The sequence below is a fragment of the Melopsittacus undulatus genome, chromosome 1 (assembly GCF_012275295.1).
Source record: "Melopsittacus undulatus isolate bMelUnd1 chromosome 1, bMelUnd1.mat.Z, whole genome shotgun sequence".
Lineage (NCBI taxonomy): Eukaryota > Metazoa > Chordata > Aves > Psittaciformes > Psittaculidae > Melopsittacus > Melopsittacus undulatus.
Window position 1 is genome coordinate 57,546,506 of NC_047527.1, and position 23,780 is coordinate 57,570,285.

Below are 23,780 nucleotides of genomic sequence, written 5' to 3' on the forward strand. Positions count from 1 at the left end.
TGTCATGCAGGAAAGTATTGAATGTTTTGCACAAGTCCATATATATGACATCAACTTCTCTACCCCTGTCCATCAGCTCTGCAGCCCCTTCATAGAAGGCCACCAAATTGGTCAGGCAGGATTTCCCCTTAGTGAAGACATGCTGGCTGTTACCAACCACACGAATTGACTTGGAAAGTAATAAACTCCTCGGGAAAATATTAGAGGAGGACTCCTGGGTTCCTCTGAGTGATAGAATCCTAGCTACCTGATAGCAAATCATCATCACTCATTTACTTATGAGAATTGCAAAATGTTATCATAAGTGCAGCAGGAAAGCTGCTTTGGTGGCATGAGGGATTCTTTAGTTCTTTTAGTTGAAAATGCTGAGGATGACTCAAGAAATACAAGATCTGACCTTGAACAAATCTTCAGGGCTAAGCTCTGTGACCAAGTTACTGAGCTGTATCAGAGTTATGGTAATATTCCATGTTTCCTATATCAGCTCAGCCTAAATTCAAGGAGATTCCACATGTAAGAAAGCTAATTTAAGATTCAACACTGCTATCTGTATCTCATGACCATGTGCAAGAACAGTGAAAAATTAACCTACCTCAGCTGAAGAGCAATAACATGGCAATAAAAGTTATGGAGAAATGTCTATCGCCAGCAATTAGTAGATATCATGCGTAATTACTTTTTCATGTTGTATATCCTTGACAGTAAATGGCTTCATTAAGGGGGGCAGGCAGATGCCATATATATGAGATAATTTTCATTATTTGCTTCTCAGATCATAAAATTGCCAGGACATCTATTTGACATTCCAGATAAAACTGAAATGCTGATGGCAAAACATGGCAATCTAGCTTGTTATTTACATAGGGGTTGAGGCCACACTCGGTCTGTCTGCTTGTTCTGGATGTTGCCCTTTATATCGTTGCTTTGCTTCATGTTTATGATCTTCATTTCCCTTTCACAGATTTTTCTGAGGACATTTCCCCCACTTTCACTGGCCTTCCCCCAACTTTAGGTCTTTCTAACTTCTGCTGTCAAAGTTCGCTACCCGAATATTACACTTTAGTGCACATTTTCCTTTCTTTGTTTTCTCTATGCTTCACCCATAGACCTTTCCTAGGTCCCATACATATCCTGTTTATGTAGTTACCTTTTTTTCTTATTGATTACCCCACCAATTTTATCCCTTTTTTGTCTGCTTTATTGTAAGTTAGGATTCTTTTCAATATTTCCGCATTTCTTCCTGTGTTTTTCTGCGCTTTCAACATAGAATCTGACTTACAAACTTATAAAAATATATACAGTTTATTTTTCAGTTGTTTTGACTAGTATTCCTGCATATAAAAGGAGCTTTTCATGTAAACATGCGCCTGCCACAAAGAGCTTCTTTGCTTTCCTTGCTTTTTTCATTTTCTCAGAAAAGAACAAGTTTGGAAGGAAGCAAGCTGGCATGTGTTTAAGGCTGAAATGAGTAAAGAATCTGGACCCTCAGGGGAGATTTGCATTCATTTTATAGTGAAGTCTACTGGTTACCTATCCTGTCTTTAGTGTATGCTGTGTGTAATATCCTTGCACACAAAGAACAAACAGTACTTCTGTCAAAATAACTTAGCTCAAGTTGAGATAACAACAAACAAGGAAAAAATAAAAGTTAGATATCCACAAGAGAGATGTTGTTTGTGTGTCTCCACTGATAATCTAATTAAATTGGAATCAAAATTGCTAGTTTCCACCATATTTTAGAAAATCTAAACTGTAGCAACACAAGAAATAAGTGTCTCAGTTCAGAGTTAAAAATTACATACCAATTAGTTTTTTTCCACAGCTTCAGGACTTTGAAGAAAGGGTCTTATATTTACTACTTGCCTTGTGACAGTATCAAGTCTGGCCCCATACATGCCATCTGACCACCTTCGTCAGCAAATACGCACTACCTGTCTTCATTTCTGGCCCTTGAAGTATCTGAGTAATCAGCTTCACTGTTTAAAGGAAATTATTTTTCACTCATCAGGTGAACACTGCAACAGCAATTACATCCAGTTTGGTACTGTTACATTTTAGCACTCTGATTACTGGGCAATACCTATTCATGATATGTTCTCATTTTAAAAAAATAAAGTTCCTTTTTGTTCAAAGAACTGCAAATGTTAAACGAGGGTACCAGCTAGTTATCATGTTTTAGCTATTAATAGCTATAATTACTAATAATATACATTTTATATTGTTTTGTTCAGGGCCTACTTGAGGATCTTTACCTTTTAAACTAGTTATTTGTATGTAATATTACATACTTTTATTTCTTTAATGCTAAACCATTTGTGGGTAAAAAGAAGCCTTTAAAATCCATTAAAATTTAGATTAAATATATGAAGAACTAAAATGTTTCTGGTTACAGTGATCATTTACTGTTTATTTTTAAGCAAGGACTTATAGAAAATAATGTTTCTAAGCATCTTAGTTTTCAGACAACCTTCATTATTGTGAAAATTAATTTTACCCTTAACTGACTTAGTGAAATGAAGCTGAGATGTCAAATTCTTGTCCTCTTATGCAGTTGCTAAATATTGCACCATTAAACTTTCAAAATATTTCAACCATGACAGGAGAGCATAGCATGAACCTCTAATTGGCAAAAGGTGCTGTTCATAAATAGTGGTCAAGTCAACAGTTTCCTTTTTTGAAAGGAATTCTACGAGGTAAATATATAATTAATATATAATCTTGATTCTGCTCTAAAAGATGAAGTTACTGTAGTGAGCAGTGGGAAACCTTACGGGAAGTTGGGAAATGCTGACAAAAAATTGGCAGTACTGGTGGGAAAATCTCTTTGGCCTGAACAGAAGCTCTGCCTTGACTAAAAGCAAGAACTTTCACTGTTGCTCTCTTTCTCCACTTTCCAGGCCGCAAGCTTAGCTCTTACCTTCTTCCTATTGCTTCCTCTGGCTCTTGAACCAGATCTGCTAACAATGTTGATTGTGAAAAGCTCTGCAAGTATTTTAAGGAAAACTTATTACTGGTTTATCTGCTGGTTTTATCTGCCCAGTTATGTCAATCTTTAATAACACAGAAAAAATGCACTTTCCTATTTCTGTCAAAGCACTTGATACATTTTAATGTATTGAATCTTTAAATATCCTAAAGCATAGGTTAACAACATTTCTGTTTTAAAGCTGGAAAAGCCAGAAATACACAAGCTAATATCAGCACTTTTCAAGCATCCACAGACAGTTAAGTCTCTCATGCAAAAATTTAAGTATACAAAATCAGTGAAGTTTTTCAACAGTGGTCATACTGAGTTGGTAGACCTACAGTGCATAACTGCAGCAGCATCAAGGAAAGAAGAGGCCCACATCTTTGTCCTGTCTTTTCTCTAAAGTGATTATAGGACATACAAAGTTATGAAGATGTTAATAAATTAGCATGTGAACAATCGTATCTGCACTGAACATAGAAAACAATATTTACCCTCAATTATTTCATTTTCACTCATAATAAAGCAATGCATTAGCAAGGCTAAAGCTGAAACTGTAGCTTTAAATGGACAGTTATATGGCAGCAGAGAAGGCTGTAAAGAAAAGAGTTTCTTTGTTTTTCTGGCTATGTTTTGACTGTAAATAGAACAAGCCAACAAGTGTGCTTCAACTCATGGGCTTGTCCATTCCTGTACCCAGATAAGTAAAAGGCCCTTGTTTTTTTGGCAAAACTCTTAAGCTTATAAAAGTACACTTACCCCTGTGCCTGTCCCCATCTACATCATATTCTAGAAAGACTGAAACTAACCCTAAAACATGCGGCTGATCTTGATGTCGTAACTAGAATAGAACTGAACAGAAAATAGAACAGAAAAAAAAGAACAGAACAGAAAAAAGAACAGACTAGAACAGAAAGGAGAATGAAAGGGAAAGGGGAAAAAAGGAAAGGGAAAGGAAAAGGGAAAGAAGGGAAAGGGAGGAGAAGGAGAGGGACAGGGAGAGGGAGAGGGAATAGGAGAGGAAAGGGAAAAGAAGGGAAGGCAAGGCAAGGAAAAGGGGGAAGGAGAAAGGGGAAAAGGAAAAGGGGAAAGGAAAAAGGGAAGGAGAGGAGGCAAGGTGAGAAGGAAAAAGGAGAAAGAGAAGGAGAAGAAGGAGAGGGATTGGCTGCATGTATATCATCCATCATCAGCCAGGGAAGCCCACAATGCAGACACAAGGAGGCTGTCATCTATGACTTTCCAGCATTGCTGTGACATGTCTGCCACAGTCACCCATTGCTGTGGGGAGGCAGGGCCCTGCAGTGCTGTCCTGTGCAGTGGGTGAGGTGCTGGGGCACCTCCACAGCCTGCATCGCTGCCTCCACCCATGGCTCATGAAGGTGGTACAGACCCTAGTCAGATTAGCAGTGGTGGCAATTAGGTTTTGCTCTGTCAAAACAAGTAGCTTATCTCCTGAATCTTAATCATGCCCCATTTCCTGTTTCCTTGTTTTTATCCCTGTAGGATTTTTCGTCCTCTGAAACCAACAAAGAGATCATATTTTGCTTCAGTTTCTGAAGCCTCCTAATTTTTTCCAGACTTTCCATTTCACGCTGTTTGAATTTTATTAAGATCTCTTTACACAAAAGCAGAGTACCAGCTATATGATGCCCTGAGGGATCTGAAAAGCTGTTGCCATAATGTTGCAAAACTCTGGAGACATTTTATTTCTACCAGAAGCTCTTTGGAGGACTGTGGCAAAGGGTATAAAGTATCTTAAATACTCACAGCAGGGATATTGGTCTCTGTTGGAATTTAATAAAAAACATGAGGTTTTTTTTTAATCTATTAATCAGTACATCACATTAATACTGATCAAATAATTCCTGTATCCAAAATAGATTGTGTTTTCTTTACCTCTTGGGATGGAGAAGACTATTTTCATTCCAGAATTATGGATAATCTCCATATGGATAATATTATGGATCATCTATTCTTAAGAATATGACTTTCTTTTCCACACCTCATTACTAAGTATTTTCACCAGGTAGTTTCCAGAAGCACCTCTGTTTTATCTGTTTGTGCCTCCAGGACATTCTGTTCTTCCCAAACATAGCTATACACAAGTTCTTGATAGGAGTCTCACAGAAGCATGTCTCCTCCAATGACAGGCAAAGATTTTGGAAGTGTTAATAAGGTTTTATTTTCAGTGGTCAGCCTTGAAATCAAAAGCAACTGCTGAGCTCTCAGTACTCTCCTCTGTAGCACAATAGTCCTGTTCAACTGAGTTTTGAACTAAAATTTTGTGGGAAGCTGTATTCTAATTTGACAAAAAGATGTCTCATGAAAAACATTATTCCATTTTCAAGAAGCTGTAATATAATAGTGTGTGCATGTAATATAGCTGGAGACATATTCAAATGTTTATTAAATTAAAATATCATAGATCTATGTGTTCATTTGATGGGAAAACAGTTTTAAAATTCAGTGTATGAATAATCATGCAGAATCTGGTGTGTAAACTCTAAAGATATCAGTATTTAAAAACCTGTGAGAATGTTAGGCTACTCAGGACACATTTTTCTAAAATGCTCAGCAATTTGCCTCCTGATTTCTGTGTGAAGGTCATTCAATAACCTAACATTGTTGTCTCTTCCCATTTGCTGTATTTCCCAGCCCTCTTTGTCATTACATTACCATGTACCGCTTTTCTTCCTCAGAATAATGCCGCAGTGATATCACAGACAGGGGTAACAGCAGTTGTTCTCTCAAAAGAAGAAATTAATTTATTTTTTTCTGGGTTTTTTTTCACTATTTGATCTTCTTATGCTATAGAAATACTCTTCCTATTGTCAAATAGTCTGAATGGCTTTTGTAAGTGTCAAGGTAGCTTTAGACACTGCCTCACATAACTGCACTGAGACAGTTATAATTTAACCCTCTTAATGCTGTCTTTCATTACTTAAAATGTCTTTCATAATTGCTTCTTTGTAGCAATTAACCATAACATTTTTAATTGGTCAGTGTCCTCTTCAAACATCAGCGTTTCAAAGTCCTGATGTGCTTTGCACTTCTGGCTTGAATTGGTTTAGAGAATGAAATTTTGCTCCCTCTTACCTGTGCAGACATTTTAAACAATGCTGGAAATAGCTGACTGTATTCAAGTTTTTATTCTATGCTACAACTTCTTTTTCACTACCCAGATAATGATGAAAACTGAATTTAAAGCTTATGCTCATGAAGTTCAGCACATCTGCTGTAGTATGTCTGTCTTCAATGGTAAAAATAACTGTAGATGCTCAGCATTCCAGAGTTTAACTACAAAAGCTGGAATTTCCTACTGACAAGTTTACACTTTTTGTAATAGATAAAAATTACATAATGCTCGGTTTTTTACTTTCCATTCTGCTTAAATCTCACTGCAGGATGTGTGACACAGGAGAAGGGCTGTTCACCTTTCAAACACGAGAAGGAGAAATGATATATCAGAAAGTCCATTCTGCAACACTGGCAATAGCAGAGCAACATGAAAGATTAATGATGGAGATGGAGCAGAAGGCAAGGGTAAGGGCCTTTCACCAATACCTTTAAACTTATTAAAAAAGTTTAAACTTTTTTTAACTTTATTAAAAAATGGTAATGAACAAAAGAAGTGTGGAGTAATGGCATTCCATGAATTCATCTGTAATGATGGTATTAACTGTGTACAAAGAAAAAAGATTTTTGAATTCATGCATTTTCATGGTGGAGATTTTCAGTATGTACTCTATAATGATTGATGTTGGTATGGTTTTGGTCCAGTGAGTACCATGAGTACTATGCAGAAGCTGTGGGTGGTGTAAGAGATGCTGAAAAATCTGTTGATTTTATACTTCAACTAGTAAGCTAATGGTGTTTGGGTTTGAAATTTGCTTCATTTATGGAGGTCTCTGGACACAAAAATTCTGTTTCAGAATATTAAGTGATACATTAATTTTTATGCTAAGAAATCTGTTGCTGAAGCCAAGTAAAATGTTAGAGAGAGGCATGAGAACAAACTGAGCCTTTCCATTTACCTTTGAAAGAGCATGGACTGAAAGCAAAAATGTTCTGTGGCAGATAATATAGTACCAGGTCTGCTTCATTGTCATCATGAGCAGAAGCTCAATCAGTTTAAGTAGGCAGTCATGTGTGCACTTTTATCTTCTGCCTATTTCCCCTTCAAATTATAACACTGGGAAAAAAGACCTTAAATATGGGATCATTAGTCACTAGTGTAGGTGTGGGTTTGAATTAGTTATTGGTTTTATTGACATTAAAGCAGACTGCATTTTATTCAAATATTACATGAAAGTGGACAATGATCTTATGTGTTTGGGAAAAGAATTCATTTGTGCCAATGCTAGTACTTCAGTTGAGATTCTTTTCAGGGAAATTGTTATCTGTATATTCACTTCTTTTGTTCTGGTTTTTTTTTTTGATGGATCAGTATAATACAGATGGCAATTTTGTTTTGCAGCTGTTTTGCAGAGGAGGGGCTAATTGGAGTGTTTTGGTAGTGATTGTACAGTTTCAGCATAACAAATTAATTAAAAAGACAATGACTGGCTTTCAATTTACAATATCATATTTTGTACTGTTTTGGTATCTATATGCGAATGTCAGCAATTCTGGTTTTGTCATCTGAATAATATGCTTTCTTACAAACCTCTTCTCTTGCCCCTTCCATGTGCCCCCTGGGGTTTTTTGTTTGTTTTTTTTGGGCGGGAGTTGGGTTGTTTGTTGGGGTTTTTTTTGGGGGGGGGTGTTAATATGGTTTAGAAATCTGATCAGATTGTTAGTCTTGGAATTACTGAAAAAAAAGTGGTAGCCTCAAGAACAGCATGTTTCCCCACTAACTGTAGTCAGTTGTTAGGCATACGAGATGCACACCTGAGTGTCTAACAGACCGCTCTATCTCCGCTCTCGCCAGTCACCAGTCTGGGATGCAAGATTTTTCCATTACCTTTCTGTTAGTTTACGTGCTTATCCAACTCAGTGTGTCAATTCAGCTTCCTAATCTGGAAAAACAAAACAAAACCCTAGCTAAAAGAAATAGGGTCCTGCAGGGTTACTGAGATAAACTGGGTTACAAGAGGCGGCAGTAAACTGTTAAATCTTCTCAGTTGTCCTGTCCTGAGGAGAGAATGAAAAAAAGTCAGTAAATGCGGAGTACCCTCCTTGAAACCAGTAGATGATGTTGGTTTTGGTGATCTTTTTTTTAAACTCTTTAAGATAAACAGTTTAAAAGGTATTTTTCACAAGCCAGCATATGAGCACAGTTGGTTTCAGGAGCAATTGTCTACCTAGCCTCTACACCAGGATGCAATGCTTACCAAAACGTTTTCATCCCTAATGCCAGTTCAATCTTCTGTCACTCAGCCTCCACTGGAAACACTCCTGATGTAACTTCTTCACCCCCTGTTGTTCAAGTGCATAACATGGGGGGCTAAGGGCTGTAGATTTCTCATGTTAAGACTGCGCATGCAAGGGAGGCTAAGAAAATAGTCATACTTTTGTAACCTTGTAAGTTACTTCTTTCAAGAGCTGCCAGTAAAAACCTATAATGTAATATCAAAAATATAAAAATTTACAATGTGTAAAATAATAATTCTAAATAATATAGCACTAAAGTTGATGTTAAGCAGCTGAAGTTAATCAAATGTCAGTAAAACTGAAGTATAAATGCATGAAGAAAATATAAAGGCACAAGTTTCGTAACTTGTTGTAGGAAATTTTCCATGGCACTTGTTTTGCTTTAGACAACAGAGCTGTAAACATAATGCCATTTAGATTGTGATCCTTTAAACAGTTGCGAGAAGATAAACACCTTTATGGACATTGCATCTTATATTTTTTTCCCATCATCATTATTTACAAGTCTTGTCTCTAATATTCAACTTAATGTAAGTGAAGGAGTCATCATGATAGTTTTCTGACATTTAAAACAGATATTATCAAACAGTTTATATATTAAAAAAAAATGTTATTGGGAGGGAAGCAATGAGTGTGCCAAATAAGACAAATATCATGCAATGCAACTAGGCTTAAGGTGAGGTTGAAGACAAAAGTGGCTGAGAAATGAGCCTGGGAGTCATTTAATCTTTCTTTTTATCTGGAACCAGATGAGGAGGGTAACAATATTTCATAGGATGCGTCTGAGGTTAACCAAAAATTACAGGGTATCAGATACAGTGTTAATAGGCATGTAAATAGAATGAAGAATATTACTATAAATTGTCTTAGAGTAGGAAAAGAAACAAAAATAATCTGAGGCTGGAGACAGTAACAGCATTAGTGTTATAATGAACTTTTAATTTAGCTTTGTGGTGTAAGCCTCTAATATGTATTTCTTCATGTATTTTTAACCTCATCACAACACAAACATATACTCATCAAAACATTACAGGATCAAACATCATCAAGAAATATGTCAAGCATTTAAAATTTTCAATTTAAAATTATGGTTTCAAATTGAAGTATGCCACCATTGCCAATGCATATCCAGAATTTGTCTGGTTTATGGCTATTTTGCCTTTGTGCAATGTTATACCTATCATCTATTATTTTGAAGTTGTAAAGTATGGGAAAAACAGAGAGACACTAGTGGATGCTGCCAACCCAATGAATATAAAATATATTTAGTTAAAATATACGTCTTTTGGGCTTCATTTCAGTACTGCAATTTACTTACTATGGCAAAGCTCTTTTATGTTCTAGTTCTGCCTGAGTGCATTTGCATCATGTCAATACCTGAATGAGAAACTGGAAAAGAAAATTAGTGGAATCCACCCATAGACGATCCCATGTCACAGCACATTGGTCTTTTAGCATGTTTTCTTCTTTAAATGCTGTATAAACTCAGCCACTGAAGTTCTGAATTTTTAGGATCATTCGTGAACTCATGCATTTTCTTCAAATATAGCCTAAAGTATAGGCCAATTATTCATTCTGATATTTAGCTCATTTTTGTTCTTTATTTCCCATCTATGTTGTTTCAGTATAATGTTTGTTTAGAAACTTCATAACCCTGCAAAAAGATGGATGCTTTACTGCAATACATAGTGAATTGTTTACTTGGTTCCCATGGGTGTTGTGAAGCTTATTTCCAGAGCAGAACAAAACAGAACAGAAAGCAGAACAGAACAGCAGTAGAATAGAACTAGAACTAGAACCAGAACAGAACAGAATAGAGTAGACTGGACTGGACATGACTGGAATGGAATGGGATAGAATATTTCTGTTGGAAAGGACCTACAGCAATCTTCTAGTCCCACTGCCTGACCATTTCCAGACTGGCCAGAAGTTAAACATGGTGTTAAGGTCATTGTCCAAATGTCTCAACACTGGCATGCCTGGGCACTGAACACCTCGCTAAGAAGGCTGCTCCAGTGTTTGATCACCCTCTTGGAAACAAATGCTTCCTAATATCCAATCTAAACCTCCCCTAGCACAGTTTTGTACCATTCCTCTGTGTCCTATCACTGGATTCCAAGGAGAAGAGCTCAATGCCTCTCCACCTTCTCAGAAAGCTGTAGAGAGCAATGAGGTTGCCCCTCAGCCTCCATTTCTCCAAACTCAACAAGCCCAAAGTCCTCAGCCACTCCTCACAGGACATGCATTCCAGCCCTCTCACCAGCTGTTACTCTTATCTGGACACAGTCAAGAATCTTCACCTCCTTCTGAAATTGTAGGGTCCAGAACTGCACACAGTGCTCAAGATGAGCTTGGACCAATGTTGAATACAGAGGGATAATCACTTCTGACCAGCTGGTTGTGCTGTGTTTGATGCACCTCAAGTTGTGGTTTTCCCATTTGGCTGCCAAGGCACACTGCTGACTCCTGTTGAGCCTGCTGCTGACTAGCACCCCCACATCTCTTTCTGTAGGGCTGCTCTCCAGCCACTCTTCTCCCAGTTTATGCTTATGCCTGGTGTTACTCCATCCTGAGTGTAGGATCCAGCATTTGTACTTGTTAAATTTCATCCCATTAAACATTGCCTGATGCTCCAATGACCTTTTAGCAGCCTTCCAGTATCTGAAGGGGGCCTACAGGAATGCTGGGGAGGGACTATTCATTAGGGACTGTAGTGATAGGACAAGGGGTAATGGGTTGAAACTTAAACAGCAGAGGTTTAGACTTGATATAAGGAAGAAATTCTTTACTGTGAGAGTGGTGAGGTACTGGAATGGGTTGCCCAGGGAGGTTGTGAATGCTCCATCCCTGGCAGTGTTCAAGACCAGGTTGGATGAAGCCTTGGGTGGCATGGTTTAATGTGAGGTGTCCCTGCCCATGGCAGGGGGGTTGGAACTAGATGATCTTGAGGTCCTTTCCAATCCTAACTATTCTATGATTCTATGATTTTTTGCAAAGCCTCCTGTCCCTCAAGAGAGTCAATAGCACCTCCCAGTTTGGTATCATCAGCAAACTTCTTAATGGTACTTACAGCTCCTGCATCCAGATCATTGATAAATATATTGAATAGAAATTACCCTAGAATTGAGCCCTGGAGAGCACTGCTGGTGAGCAGTTGCCAGCCTCTGAGTTCTGTCTTTCAGCCAGTTCTTCACATCCCACAACTGGACAACTTGTCCATAAGGGTGCTGTGAGGGACAGTATCTTTGAAAGTTACAAGTTAAAACTGAAAAAGCCTTGCTGCATTTTGGGCAGGAGAGGACTTCCTAGAGCATTAAAGTTCACCCTTCTTTGTGGTGGAAATCAAGAATAGAAAACTGGGAGTGTTCCACTGAAGTATGTGTCAAATCACAACCATCTGTAAATATTGCCAAGATTATCAACAAGCCCAAGAATGCTGGATTCTTGGGTTTGGGTTTTTTTTTATTGTTGTTTTTTCTTCCTTCTAAGTCAGAATTTGTATACTTTCAGATTTAAGTTATGTAAAGTTAGTTCCCATAAATATCAGTAATTTCCCATAGGGTTCTCGTTTCATTAAGCATTTCATTAAGCATAAGGACATTTCCCTGACTCAGATTTTTCTGTGAGAAATTTTAGGAATTTTACTGGGCTCTTTGTTAGTCCTTGGGCTCAGAAAACTGTGTGTACTCGGATGAAGTGAATCCTAATTTTTCATCACATTCTATTTCTGACATTCTCCACTTGAGAAGAAAGTAAGGGATTTGTGGATATTTAGACAGGGCAGCAATTAATGTTTCCTTCAACTGGAGCTGGTTTACTTTTTAATCTTATTTTAAAGAAAATATTTTATTGACTGTAGATTTATTTCATTAGTATTTTTGCAGGGACTACTACTAATATTTAATAATACGCATTCAAAAGCTGTGCAGCAGGTGCTGCACTTCCTAAAGAAAATGCTTCATCCCACCATGAGATTCAGACTTCCACAAACATTAAAGTCCCTCTCCTGTTCCTTTCCTAACGAGTCAACACCTTTTACCACCTTTTTCTCTGTCAGCTGCAGAGGTCTATTGTGCCCCTATACAGCACCTTGCAGGAAGTGAGAGGATGAGGTGTAAAGCCTAGCTTCTGCAGGGGATGCTGCAGGTGGTTGTTGTTGCTGGATGCTTGTGCTGTGCGTTTGAATGAACCCGCAGTGTAGGGCAAGTCTTTACTATGGTAACAGTGTGTCAGTGCAGCTGCTCATATGAAGTGATAAAGCCAGGGTGGGTAACAGAGGTATTTGTCGTGTCAGAAGCACTACAGGCAGCATAAAGGTTTATGGAGTGTGTAGGTAGGTGGTGTGGGTAGGTGCAAAAGCAGAGCTGGCAAGTCCTTCCATATGAGTGTATCAGATATTTTAGTAGTTGATGATGTAATTTAAATGCTGTTTTGCCATTTGAAAGCTAAAGCTTGCACTGGAGTTTTGGATGCTCTTGAAGTGGTTAAAGACGTGAGGGCTTTCAGTCAGAGTATGCTGGGGAAAATTCAATTCTTCCCTTGCCTAGCACATTTTATCTGTAGCCATTGAGCTAGATGACCTTGAATGCAAAATGATACTCTAAATCTCTTTTAGAGACTAAAACCAAAGTACCTCACCATATGGATGTCCATTCTAACCTAGAAATTAGTTTTGTTTTTTACTTCCTAAAAAATTTCTGGTATATTTTATATAATGCTAGTGTTCTTCTAGATTTCTCTGTATTGTGCTACCTTAGACTCAGATTTTAATCTGCCTTCCTGCTAAAATAAAGTAGGAGCTGAACCAAAATTTGTAATAAAAGCTTCACAGAGGTGTCTCATAACTGAGACAATATAGTTTGTTATCTGCAAGGAGCCTGCTCCATCCTATGAATCCATCCTGAAGCTGTGCATACATGAATCCTATGAACGCTGTTTTCCCTATTCTGTTCACCTCATTTATATGTTTGTATGCAATGGTGCTGTACTGTGAGCATTCTGATTTAAGCAGCTAGGGTCTGGTTAGTTTGCTTAAATCCAACAGGGCAAAGATTTTGCATAGTAATGTATCTGAACATGCAGCTCCTCCTGAAAATTTAGCACATAGAAGCTTTAAAAATCTAAGGAGCCACCTATCTTCATTTCTAGGAAATTTTTAAAGAGCATATTTCTTGGAAGTCAGGTATCATTTATTTTAACTTTTTTTTTCATTTCTCATATTTTGCAAAATGTTACATGTTTATGAGCTATGAAAGTAGTTGGAGAGGCACTGTCATGTTGAAATTCATATTTGTTTCTAGAAAATGCTGAAAGTGAAGAGCCAAAGAACATTCCCTGAACAAAACTGATGATCTGATTAGCAGTCTTATTTGCTAAAAGCTGTGGGTGATATGAGTGATAAATGAGGAAAGGCAGATGTAAGCCTGACTTAACCCTATTTGGCTATTCCCAGCCCTCCCCTTAACTAAACTTTGAGAAGCATTTAATATGGAAGTTTTCTTTTGTATTGTGTATATTTAAAACAGCTTGTTTGTGCTGGTGGGTTTATGTCATCAGACTCTCTTAACAGAGAAGTGGGCTGTGTTGACTTAAGTATTAGTAGAAAAATAATTCTCAAGCTAGGTCTCCCATGGGCTTAATTATTGTTAATCTCGTATCTGCTGTTTTAAGAAAACTGTTTCTTGTAAAATGAACGAAGCTAGCCTACAGAGCTCCTATTACTATTAGCAAAAAAAAAAGCTGATTAAGCACCTGATGCCCTCAGGAGACAGATATTATTATAATAATTATACTAATGTGAAAAATGAGGTACAGAAAGATAGGGCCAAATTCAGCTGGGTATGAATTGCCTAAGGTCATAGAGTAATCAGCTGTATGCTAGGAATAGCACAACAGCAGAACAACAACACAACAAATGCTGAATCATAGTGAATTACTTATTCACAGAAAAATAACTTCTGAAAAAGTTATTTTTCACATGGTTTTCATCAATCTTTTTGACCGTACTGAATAGTACTATTCTGTGTCTGCTGTTAAGCAAGGCCTTCCTCCGTTGCAGCAGCTCTGTTCATGAATTCTTTTTATCACCAAGGGAATAGTTAAGGCATTGTCTCTGATTAATAAGAAACTTCTTTATCACCTATTTACAGAGGGGCACAGTGCTTTTCAGAGACTAGGAAAATTATAAAAAGTAGTAATCTGTGTGGGGATCAGAAATTCTCAGAATAGTCCTAAAGTTACTCTGTAAATCCCTCCTGTGCATTTTGTGCTTTGGCTCATCAGGTACCTGGTGGTAGGACAAAAATTAGGTGAAGTTTGCCCTTTGTCTTAATTTTGCTTTTTTTTAACTCTGCTTTCATTCCTGTTTCTAAAGACAACAGATTTTTTAACATGAAAATTATTTATAATAATCTCTGTTTATATTTAGACTGAAGACAACAGATATTGAATATGTAAAAAGGCCATATCTGAAATAAGGGCACTTTTCCAAGTGTAAGCTGTCTTTGAATATGTATTAATCAAAGCCTGTCCAGATAGCGGTTGTTTATGTTCCTTTTTCCTCCTAGCTGCGTGTCATTGTTCTTATGTTACTGATATCCCATATGATGCCACCCATGCTAACAGTTTGTGTTTATCAGCTGCGCAGGAATCTGGTTCAGGAGAAATGTACAACAGACCCTGTACTGTTGATTTGACATTATTTCACTTGCTATAATAGCTATATTGTGTATGTGCAGCTACTACAGTAAGCAAAATAATGTCAGGTCAATGCACTGGCATAGTACAGGTCATTTGCTCTCAGATTTTCAAATCCATTGAATATAGGATGAGAAAAAAAGGCATTTGAAATGACTGCTGGTGGTCAGCTCACCTAATCTTCTGTTGAAAGCAGGTGTAGCATCAAAACTAGATTGAGTTACCCAAGGACTTACCCAGTCAAGTTCTGAATACCCCCAAGAATGTAGATTATGGCTCCTGATTCCAGTGCTTGGCAACTCTTGTTGTGAAGAATTTTTCCTGAAGTCTGTCTTGAATTTCCCTTGCCATAGCCTGTGACTACTGTCTCTTGTCCTTTCACTGTGCATCTCTGGTAACAGTCTTCTCTCCAACATATCTTTAGGAAGAGAGAGAAAAAAAAAAACAGATTTCTCTTAACCTTTTCTTTCTAAAGCTGAATAAACATTAGATTCCTGCCAGCCCTTTCTTCTGCTTTGCTCAGGTCCCCCTGAATGGAAACCTGCCCATCTGGGTGTTTGACTGCTCCCCTAGTTTGATGTCACCCCCAAATTTGCTAAGAGTGGGTTTGGTCCCATTGCCCATGTTGATGATGAAGATGTTAAAAATTACTGGAGTACTGACCTCTCTAAACTGCAGGAATAGATTTTTTAAAAATGTTTCATTCCTACAGTATTCAGCAGCAAGTGCTGAATGAAGATTTTCCATGCAATCATGGAAGCATACATCACTGTTACTTATGACTGTCTCAGGGTAAAAGCTGCTAGTCTCATCACATATTCAGTCTGTCAGAATCCATTTCCATAAAACTAGCAGCCAGACAAGATTTATATGGGATTATATGGCTGGCTTTTGAATGTATATCTCTACGTATGTATATATATGTCTGATTCAAAATCCATTGACAAATCAGCATGCGTTCTTGTTTGTAAAAATGAAAGAAATTGTGTTCTCCTCGTTATTCTTAATCATTTCCTTGCATAACACAGTGGGAAAAGTTGAAATTACTACCAGATGAGAGATTTTGTAAAAATCATTTGTAAAATGATGACATTTCTGTAATGTTTCCCACATATTTTTCAGTGATCACTTTTATATACATTTTGTAATACATGAAGAAAAAAAGTGATGGAGTTGCAGATTTCCATGGCAACAGGTATAATTCTGTTTCCTTTGTTTCGGGAAGCTGGAACTTGCCAGCACAGGGGGAAAGGATTGTTCTGTTAAATGGCAACCATGGATTTCAAAAGTCTTGAGTTATACAGCATTTGGTCATGCATCTACAACCTCTACTACACCAAACAGCTTTCACTAGAGAAAAAAAAAGCACCCCAATACCCACCTGAGTTACTGTCTGAAAATGAAATTAAGAGAAAGGTTGCCAGCTGTAGGATGTATTAGACTGATACAAGATACAGCAATTTGCAAACACTTCTGTGTTTCTCCCTTTCCAATCTGGGGTCCTGGATTGCTTCTATTTTTGTTACATTAGTAAACTAGCATCAGTAAAGAAGCAAAAATTCACTAGCTTCGTTTATATGCACAAATTTGGATTGTGATTTATGAGTCTTGTCTCTCATTTTAAGTTGTTTCTGGACCCCCTCAAAAAAAAATCCAAAAATACATTATGCGTATTTAGAATTGTATGCACTGCTTTTGAATGATTGCTTATTGCAATTTTAAAACAGAGCAATGTCAAGAATTCTCTGGTTGTATCTATCTATATACATGATCATGATGTGATCACCATGTGTGTGAGCATACACAGTGGAAAAAATAGCTCTTTATTTTTATATACCAGCTTCTCAATCAGTTTTAAGTCTGTGGAAAGCCCACAAATGTAATGGAGCTACTAAAGTAAATATTAAATGAAATATGAATAAATTACTTTAAGCTAATATGTGTACTTGTGTGTTCGTATGCACAGGCATATTTTTTTAGCCCTACCTGCAAAAGTGTAGTATATTTCAAAGCTAAAACTTAATATTTTATATTCATGTACATCATGTGCTTTGCACATATATAACAGTGTATGATTCAAGATGCATTTGTAATGTTTAAAACTAAATAGTTAAAAGGAACAAAATGTGTTATTTTTAGAAGGTATTGAAGGATCACCTGAGAAGACTGTATTGCGTGATAGTCATTTTTATGTATTCTGGATTTGCTATTTTTTTTTAATTGAAATGTCCTTGTATGATATATAAAACTAACTTCTGAAAATGTCGGAAAGTAGAGGTCAGCAAGACTATGCATTTTACTGAATATGAGAGTCACACACTGATAAGCTTAATAAGGAATATTCATGAAAGGTTATTGATGATTATTGTTTCAGCAAGTATTCAGAAAATTGTCTTCTTGTCATTTTATTAAAGTTCATTGGTACCAACAATTTCTATGTACTGAAATGAAATAGCTAAAAGAAATGTGATTTCCAGAAATGTGTGTAATTGGAAACTACTGATCTGTTTTAGACAATAAAAGAAAAACTTCATAAGAAAGCCTGTGAGGTCCAAGACATTTGGTTTATCAGAAATAATGAAATTCAAGTAACTATGCAGTGAACATGCTTAATACAGATTCCATAACTCTTTGCCAAAATACTTAGGTAATCCTTAGAATTCTAGTTTTGCAGCTCCAAACTTACTCAGGTAAGGTTTCCCATCTGGGATCATTCTGAGTTTGTCCTTATTTCACCTTTCTACATAGTAGAAAGAGGTTTTCAAATCCGTTTTCTTCTGAGAGACAATTTTTCATGACATGAATTTTACCATACCAGCTCTAAAACTGGCCAAAGCAGCTTCTATGAAGTCAGAAAGGCTGTCCTTCCAGTACTGTCAAGTAAAATACTGAGGACTTCAAGTGTCCCAAATACCTTTCTTTTTTTTTTTTTTTTTGACAAGCAATACTGTGAAAAAACTGGCATACTTTGAAATCTTCTCGAAAACATATCAGGTTGAGGTCAGACACAAGCAGCTTTTTCAAAGAGAGAGATACCTAGCAGAACAAGGAGAGAATAAAACAAACAGGAAGGAAGACAAGACTGTAAGTCAGCACTGATGGCAAGCCTCAATATTTTTAACTGTGGCTTGACAAACCTCATGAAAGAGAACTTTCTGGAATACCATAAATCTTCTGTTGAACTCCCCAGGAAACACTCCTGAAGATCATGGGGGAAATAGTGTCAAAATCCTTCCTGAAGTCACAGTAGACAATATTCACTGCTCTCCCTTTATATACCAAGCCAGTCATCGAAGAGTATCAGACTGATCAAGCATATCTTCTTTTTGCTGCACCATGTTTCTAAGGATTGAGGTGAGGCTGACTAGCCTGTAGCTCCCTAGGTCTTCCTTCTTGCCCTTCTTGAAGATAATGGTATCACTGGCTTTCCTCCTAACTTTAGGGCCTCTCCCAGTCACAGTGCTCTTTTGGCAAACCAGATAACATCTCCTGTACTTTACTGGTTACTATTAACTCCTTAATTCACTGAACTCCTTTTAGCCCTAACATCATTGACTTGTATTTTATATCACCTACTAGCAGACACATAATGATGCACATAAATCACTGCTTGGTTTTGAAATGAGGCAAAGCTGTAAGTGAACATTTCAGTAATGAACTGCTACAGCCAAATGACCCCTAGAACATATCTTTGAAGGTTAAGCTAATACCCTAGAGTTTAAGCTGATCTCTGTCAGTGCATTCTATACCATCTGCCTTCAGTTTAAGCATTCATGAGTCAATGCAGTGAATTGTTCTACAACTTATTAATTTCCATTTTTTACTTTATTGAAATGTATAGGGATGTAGTGTTACTTTGGATTTTGTTTTTCAATTTTAGGTGATTTTTGCTCTGGTCCTCCCCATTTCCCACCTGGAAATTGCTATACCTTTTCACAATTGTATCAGTATTGTGCACCTTCAAAAATCCAGTATTTTTACTTTTAAATCCTGAAGACTTTTCCCTGGGTGATACCACTGTGAGAAATTTTATAGTTCCACACAGTCTTATCTTCAAATGCTGTTTATTTTCAGATCAGCAATATATGCAAAATCTTTTCCTTCAACTCATCTAGCACCTCTCTTTCATAGAAGCTCCCATTTCATAGTACCAGAAAGGACAATCAATATCTGCAAATAATGCCTGTGCAACGCTGAATTCCTTATCATATATACACACATATATATATGTATTTATTGAAGAAATTAGCTCAACCTCCTTACAATTTCTCCTGCATCTTAGAGACTCCTACTATTTAGTTATGTTTGTATCCACTAAGACCTAATGTATAGACAGGTTTGATTTCAGTTTATGTTGGCATCATCTCCTATGATATTAATGAACACTTCTATGCAATGAAAACTAGATAAAGTGTTTCATATATTGCCTATGTATATTACAGTGTCTCAAACCTTGTAATGATCTAAGAACCTGACTTTCTCCCCTCACACTAATTGGTATAGATTCCATAGACAGGAAGTTTCTTTCATTAATTAAACAGAACCACAATTCTGTGACAAAATATGAATGAAAACGCATATTTTACTAACATTCAACAAACAAAATCCCAATGCACTGTAAAATTCAGCTAACTTTCTCCAACATTAATCCATTCTATCAAACAACAAAGTGATCTATTATGAGCTTCTTTTAGAGGAAAGAAAAAAAAAAGAGGAAAAGAAAAAAAAACAAATACATTTCTGCCAGAAAAGGAAAGGACAAAAATGTCAGAATCCTCTCTCATTAGAGTGTGGCCGAGGAGATTAGGAAAGGAAGAAAGAAAACACCAAACAACAACTAGTCCCATTTAATCTCCCTTCAGAATGCTTTTATTTCACCATTGCTTTATTATTCATAAATAGTGATATTTCACCACCAAAGAATATCATCATCCACCTTGGCACTGAAGAGTGGTGGTATTATTTTGAGATCTTTTCCTCCATAATTGACTAAAAACGACTCTAAAAGGTCATAACAAGCTTAGAATAGACATTGAAAACCTGAATGCTAGAAATTAAAGGTTGAAATAATGGAAATTACTTTCACAGCTACTTTTCTTATAAGTTTTTTCAGAAGACTTGTGAGGTCATGTATTGGTTGGGGTATTGCCAAGACTGTTCTATCAGGAACAGCGAGCTGGATAAAAATGTAAAAATAAGCATGCACAATGCTTAGCAAATAAATAGTATGCTGATGCCTATATCTGTTTCTGTTAACAGTAGGCACTTTAAAGTAATGAACACAGTCCAAATGACACATGATTATTTTCTGAGCAAGCCGAATGATTATAAACAAAGGTTATGGGGAAATTATAACCAGAAAGAAATTATTAGTAACACATCACCAGAATGAAGAACATTCTCATTGGACTTGTGTAGGAATATATCCTGGATCCAGTTTTCAACATCTTCATAGAAGTTCTGAATCAAGGAACAATCGAATTATTAGACGTCAGGAACTTACAGTTACAAGAAAATATGAAAGTGGGTCAACGAAGAGAGAGAATTCAAAATGGCAAGTTGGAAAAAAGGTTCATAATGGCAGAATCAAATTCGATGAAAACCTGGGCAAAACACCGTGCTAAAGAAGAAATAATCAGCTTCGTAGTACTGGATGGGAGCAGCTTTTTGGAGAAAAGGTCTATGTGTCATAGCGTGAAAGTCGAACATGGGACAACAGCATCTGCTTTTATAAAAAAGACAAACATGACACTTTTTTCCTAGTCATTACTGAAAACTTATTAAAACAAGCACACAAACTTCCTTCATCCTGCTTGTTCTCTAACTGAGCTGACTGATAGCTGAGTTGGTGCCTCAGCTGATGGCTACTGTCTTAGATTGTGTGATTCTTTAACAAGTAATTTTTCACTGTGGATACGCCAGTGAGAAGAGTCTGTGCTATTCCACTGTCAGCTAACGGACACTTGAGAAATTAAATACATTTTTAACCCCTCTTCCTTTTCAAGGCATAACACACAAAGCAATCTGATTTTGAATTATAAAGAAATTAAAAATCTGAATAGTGATATTTAATTCATATTTCCATACTACTATTCTTATCAGTCTTATGTGACCTAGTTCTTTTGTTGTGTTTCAGATGAATGTGAAATGGGCTGGGTTTTGTTGTTTTGGGAGTTTTATCCATAATAAAGTAAACTATTTTCAGAACATATCTGTAAAAAAACTGCCTTTGTTGCAGGCTAAAAGATGGAATTAACTGTATATTTCTCAGTTCTTCTCCCACATCAAATGTATTTTCTGTCACCTTCAGCATTTTGACTTTTAATGCAAATGAAAATGAGAGAATAGTACGCTAAACAGATCAAAGCTCAGAACCCTAACACATTTAACAGGCTCCATTCTTGGAATTGTATTTATTATTGATATCAGAGTGACAAATCTATTTAAGTCAATGGAGATAGCCCATGGGAATTAAAAGGAAATTTAGCCCTAAGCCTTGTCTCACAAAAGAACAATAATGAAAAATATGTGGAACCATTTACCATAGTAGCACAATAATAGATTTATATTTTTATTTCTATTTTAATCAACTAGTTCTTAGGAATTATAAAGTTGTTGCTAACGATGAGTTAGTAAGTTCGTATGAGTTAATATTTTTGTTATTTTGGATTTAGATGCAGGAAAAAAATGTAATATTCACTGTGTGAAATTTATCAAAGGAACACTCTGGAGGAAACTGGAAGAAACCTAACTACTAGGTATATCATGTCAGATAAAAAAAAATGTTTCAGCTATGGACTTTTTATTCACAAAGAAAAAAAAATCCTTGAGTTGATGTTGGCTTGATGTATGCATTTCTACTTTTCTTTTTACCCAAGTTCTAATTACATTATCAATTTTCTCCCTCTTAATCTGGGGAAAAAAGTCTGGATTATGTTTTTGCATTTCCTAATGTCTAATCAGATTTGAGAAATATTGGTAGCACAATCATTCTAGATGCATGTTCTATTTAATGTTAATATAGATGTTAATGTATTATATACATTTAGTTGAGTATAATGCTTTTATTTTTCTCTATATTTCTATACCTAGTGATAAGGTCAGTTCATAGATGCAAGACTGCAAAAAAACCCTCAGTGAAATCATAGAACGGGTTGGATTAGAGGGAACCTTTAAAGGTCATCTAGTCCAATCTCCCACCACAGGCTGGAACGGGTTGCCCCATCCATCCTGACCTTCAATGTTTTCAGGGATGGGGCATCTACAACTTCTCTGAACAAGCTCTTCTACTGTTTCACCAGTCATTGTATTAAATTTCTTTGTTATACCGAGTCTGAATATACCTTTAGTTTAAAATCATTGCCCCTCATCCTGTTGCTACAGGCCCTGCTAAAAGCTTGCCCCCAAGTTTCTTATAAGCCCTCTTTAAGTACTGGAAAGCTGCAAGAATGGCTTCCCAGAGCCTCCTCTTCTCCAGGCTAAACAACCCCAACTCACTCAGCCTGTCTTCATAGAGAGGTGTTCTGGCTCTCTGATCATCTTTGTAACCTTCCTCTGGAAACATTCCAACAGGTCCATGTCCTTCCTGTACAGAGGACTACAGAGCTGGATGCAGTATTCCAGGCGGGAATCTCAGCAGAGCAAGAGTAGAGGGGGAGAATTGCCCCAAATTCATTCCCAGATCAGACCAGGCAGAAACTAATTATCTCAGACCAGGAATAATGATATAACTTTAACCACCAGATCAGTCCATGGATGCAGCTGTCATATAATTAACCACAGTCACAGTGGTTCCCTTTGCTAGAATTTCTTTTTTTTTTCAGAATTCATTCCAATGGAAATTATTGCCTATTGACTCAAAACTGTAATTTACCTTTTCGGTGAATAAATTTTTAATAAGTCGTCTGTGTATTGAAGTTACATGATTTTATTTTTATTACTCAACAAAATTACCGTTGTTGCCTTCAATATACTAACGTGGTAAAATAACTTAGAAGATTTTTTATTACCCTGATCTCCACAATAAAGGAAATTCTCTGCATCAATAAACTTTAAATTCTCAAGTCTCCCTAAAAATAGAATTCCTGTGATTAGAATTTGGAACTTTTTTAATGGAGGAAATGTTTCTGCAAGCTCTTCACTTCATATGGAATAGCTTCCAGTAATGATCTGCGTCACTGACAAATTAAATGAGAAGAAGAGACATTAACTGTAGACAGGAAGTAATTTTGATTACAATTCTTAAGGAAACAATGCAAGTATTACAGCAGATTGATCTGAAGCAAAATATCTGCCACACGTCAGTGAGTGTTAGTACTCAAAAATGAAATACAGCTCTTTGGGTGGATACTGTTTCTAAAAGTTGGGAGATTTTTATTACAAAATAACATGAGTTTGTACACATTAAAATGGCTTTTTTTAATATGGCATCATGATCCTTAATGAGGAATCCCTAGGACTCAATCATTAGTCTGAAGTAAAGGACCCAGACCTTAAATATCTTCTACTCTTATAGCTGAGCTCTGAAAATGTGGGCTTTTTAGGCACATCCTTTCAGAGTATCACCTTCACCATCCTGGTGCCTTTCCTGATCTTAAGAGGTTTTCCACTCTAAATCTGCAGACATAACTAACAGTTCAGTGTTGATTCTTCCAGACATCAGAAGAAATTATGCCCCACAGAATCATCGCAATTTGTTAGATACCACTGTTTTTACATATTTTATCTTCTGTAATGACAGTGA

At 36.7% G+C, this 23,780-nt stretch overlaps 1 protein-coding gene across 1 annotated transcript in view; it reads left to right on the plus strand.

The window, feature by feature from the left end:
• DOK6 (docking protein 6) overlaps nucleotides 1-23,780 on the plus strand; it is a 236,768-nt gene that overhangs the window by 169,869 nt on the left and 43,119 nt on the right. Inside the window, exon 6 of the mRNA XM_034064995.1 lies at nucleotides 6,373-6,511. Coding sequence (XP_033920886.1) covers nucleotides 6,373-6,511 — 139 coding nt within the window. The remainder of the gene's footprint in view (nucleotides 1-6,372; nucleotides 6,512-23,780) is intronic.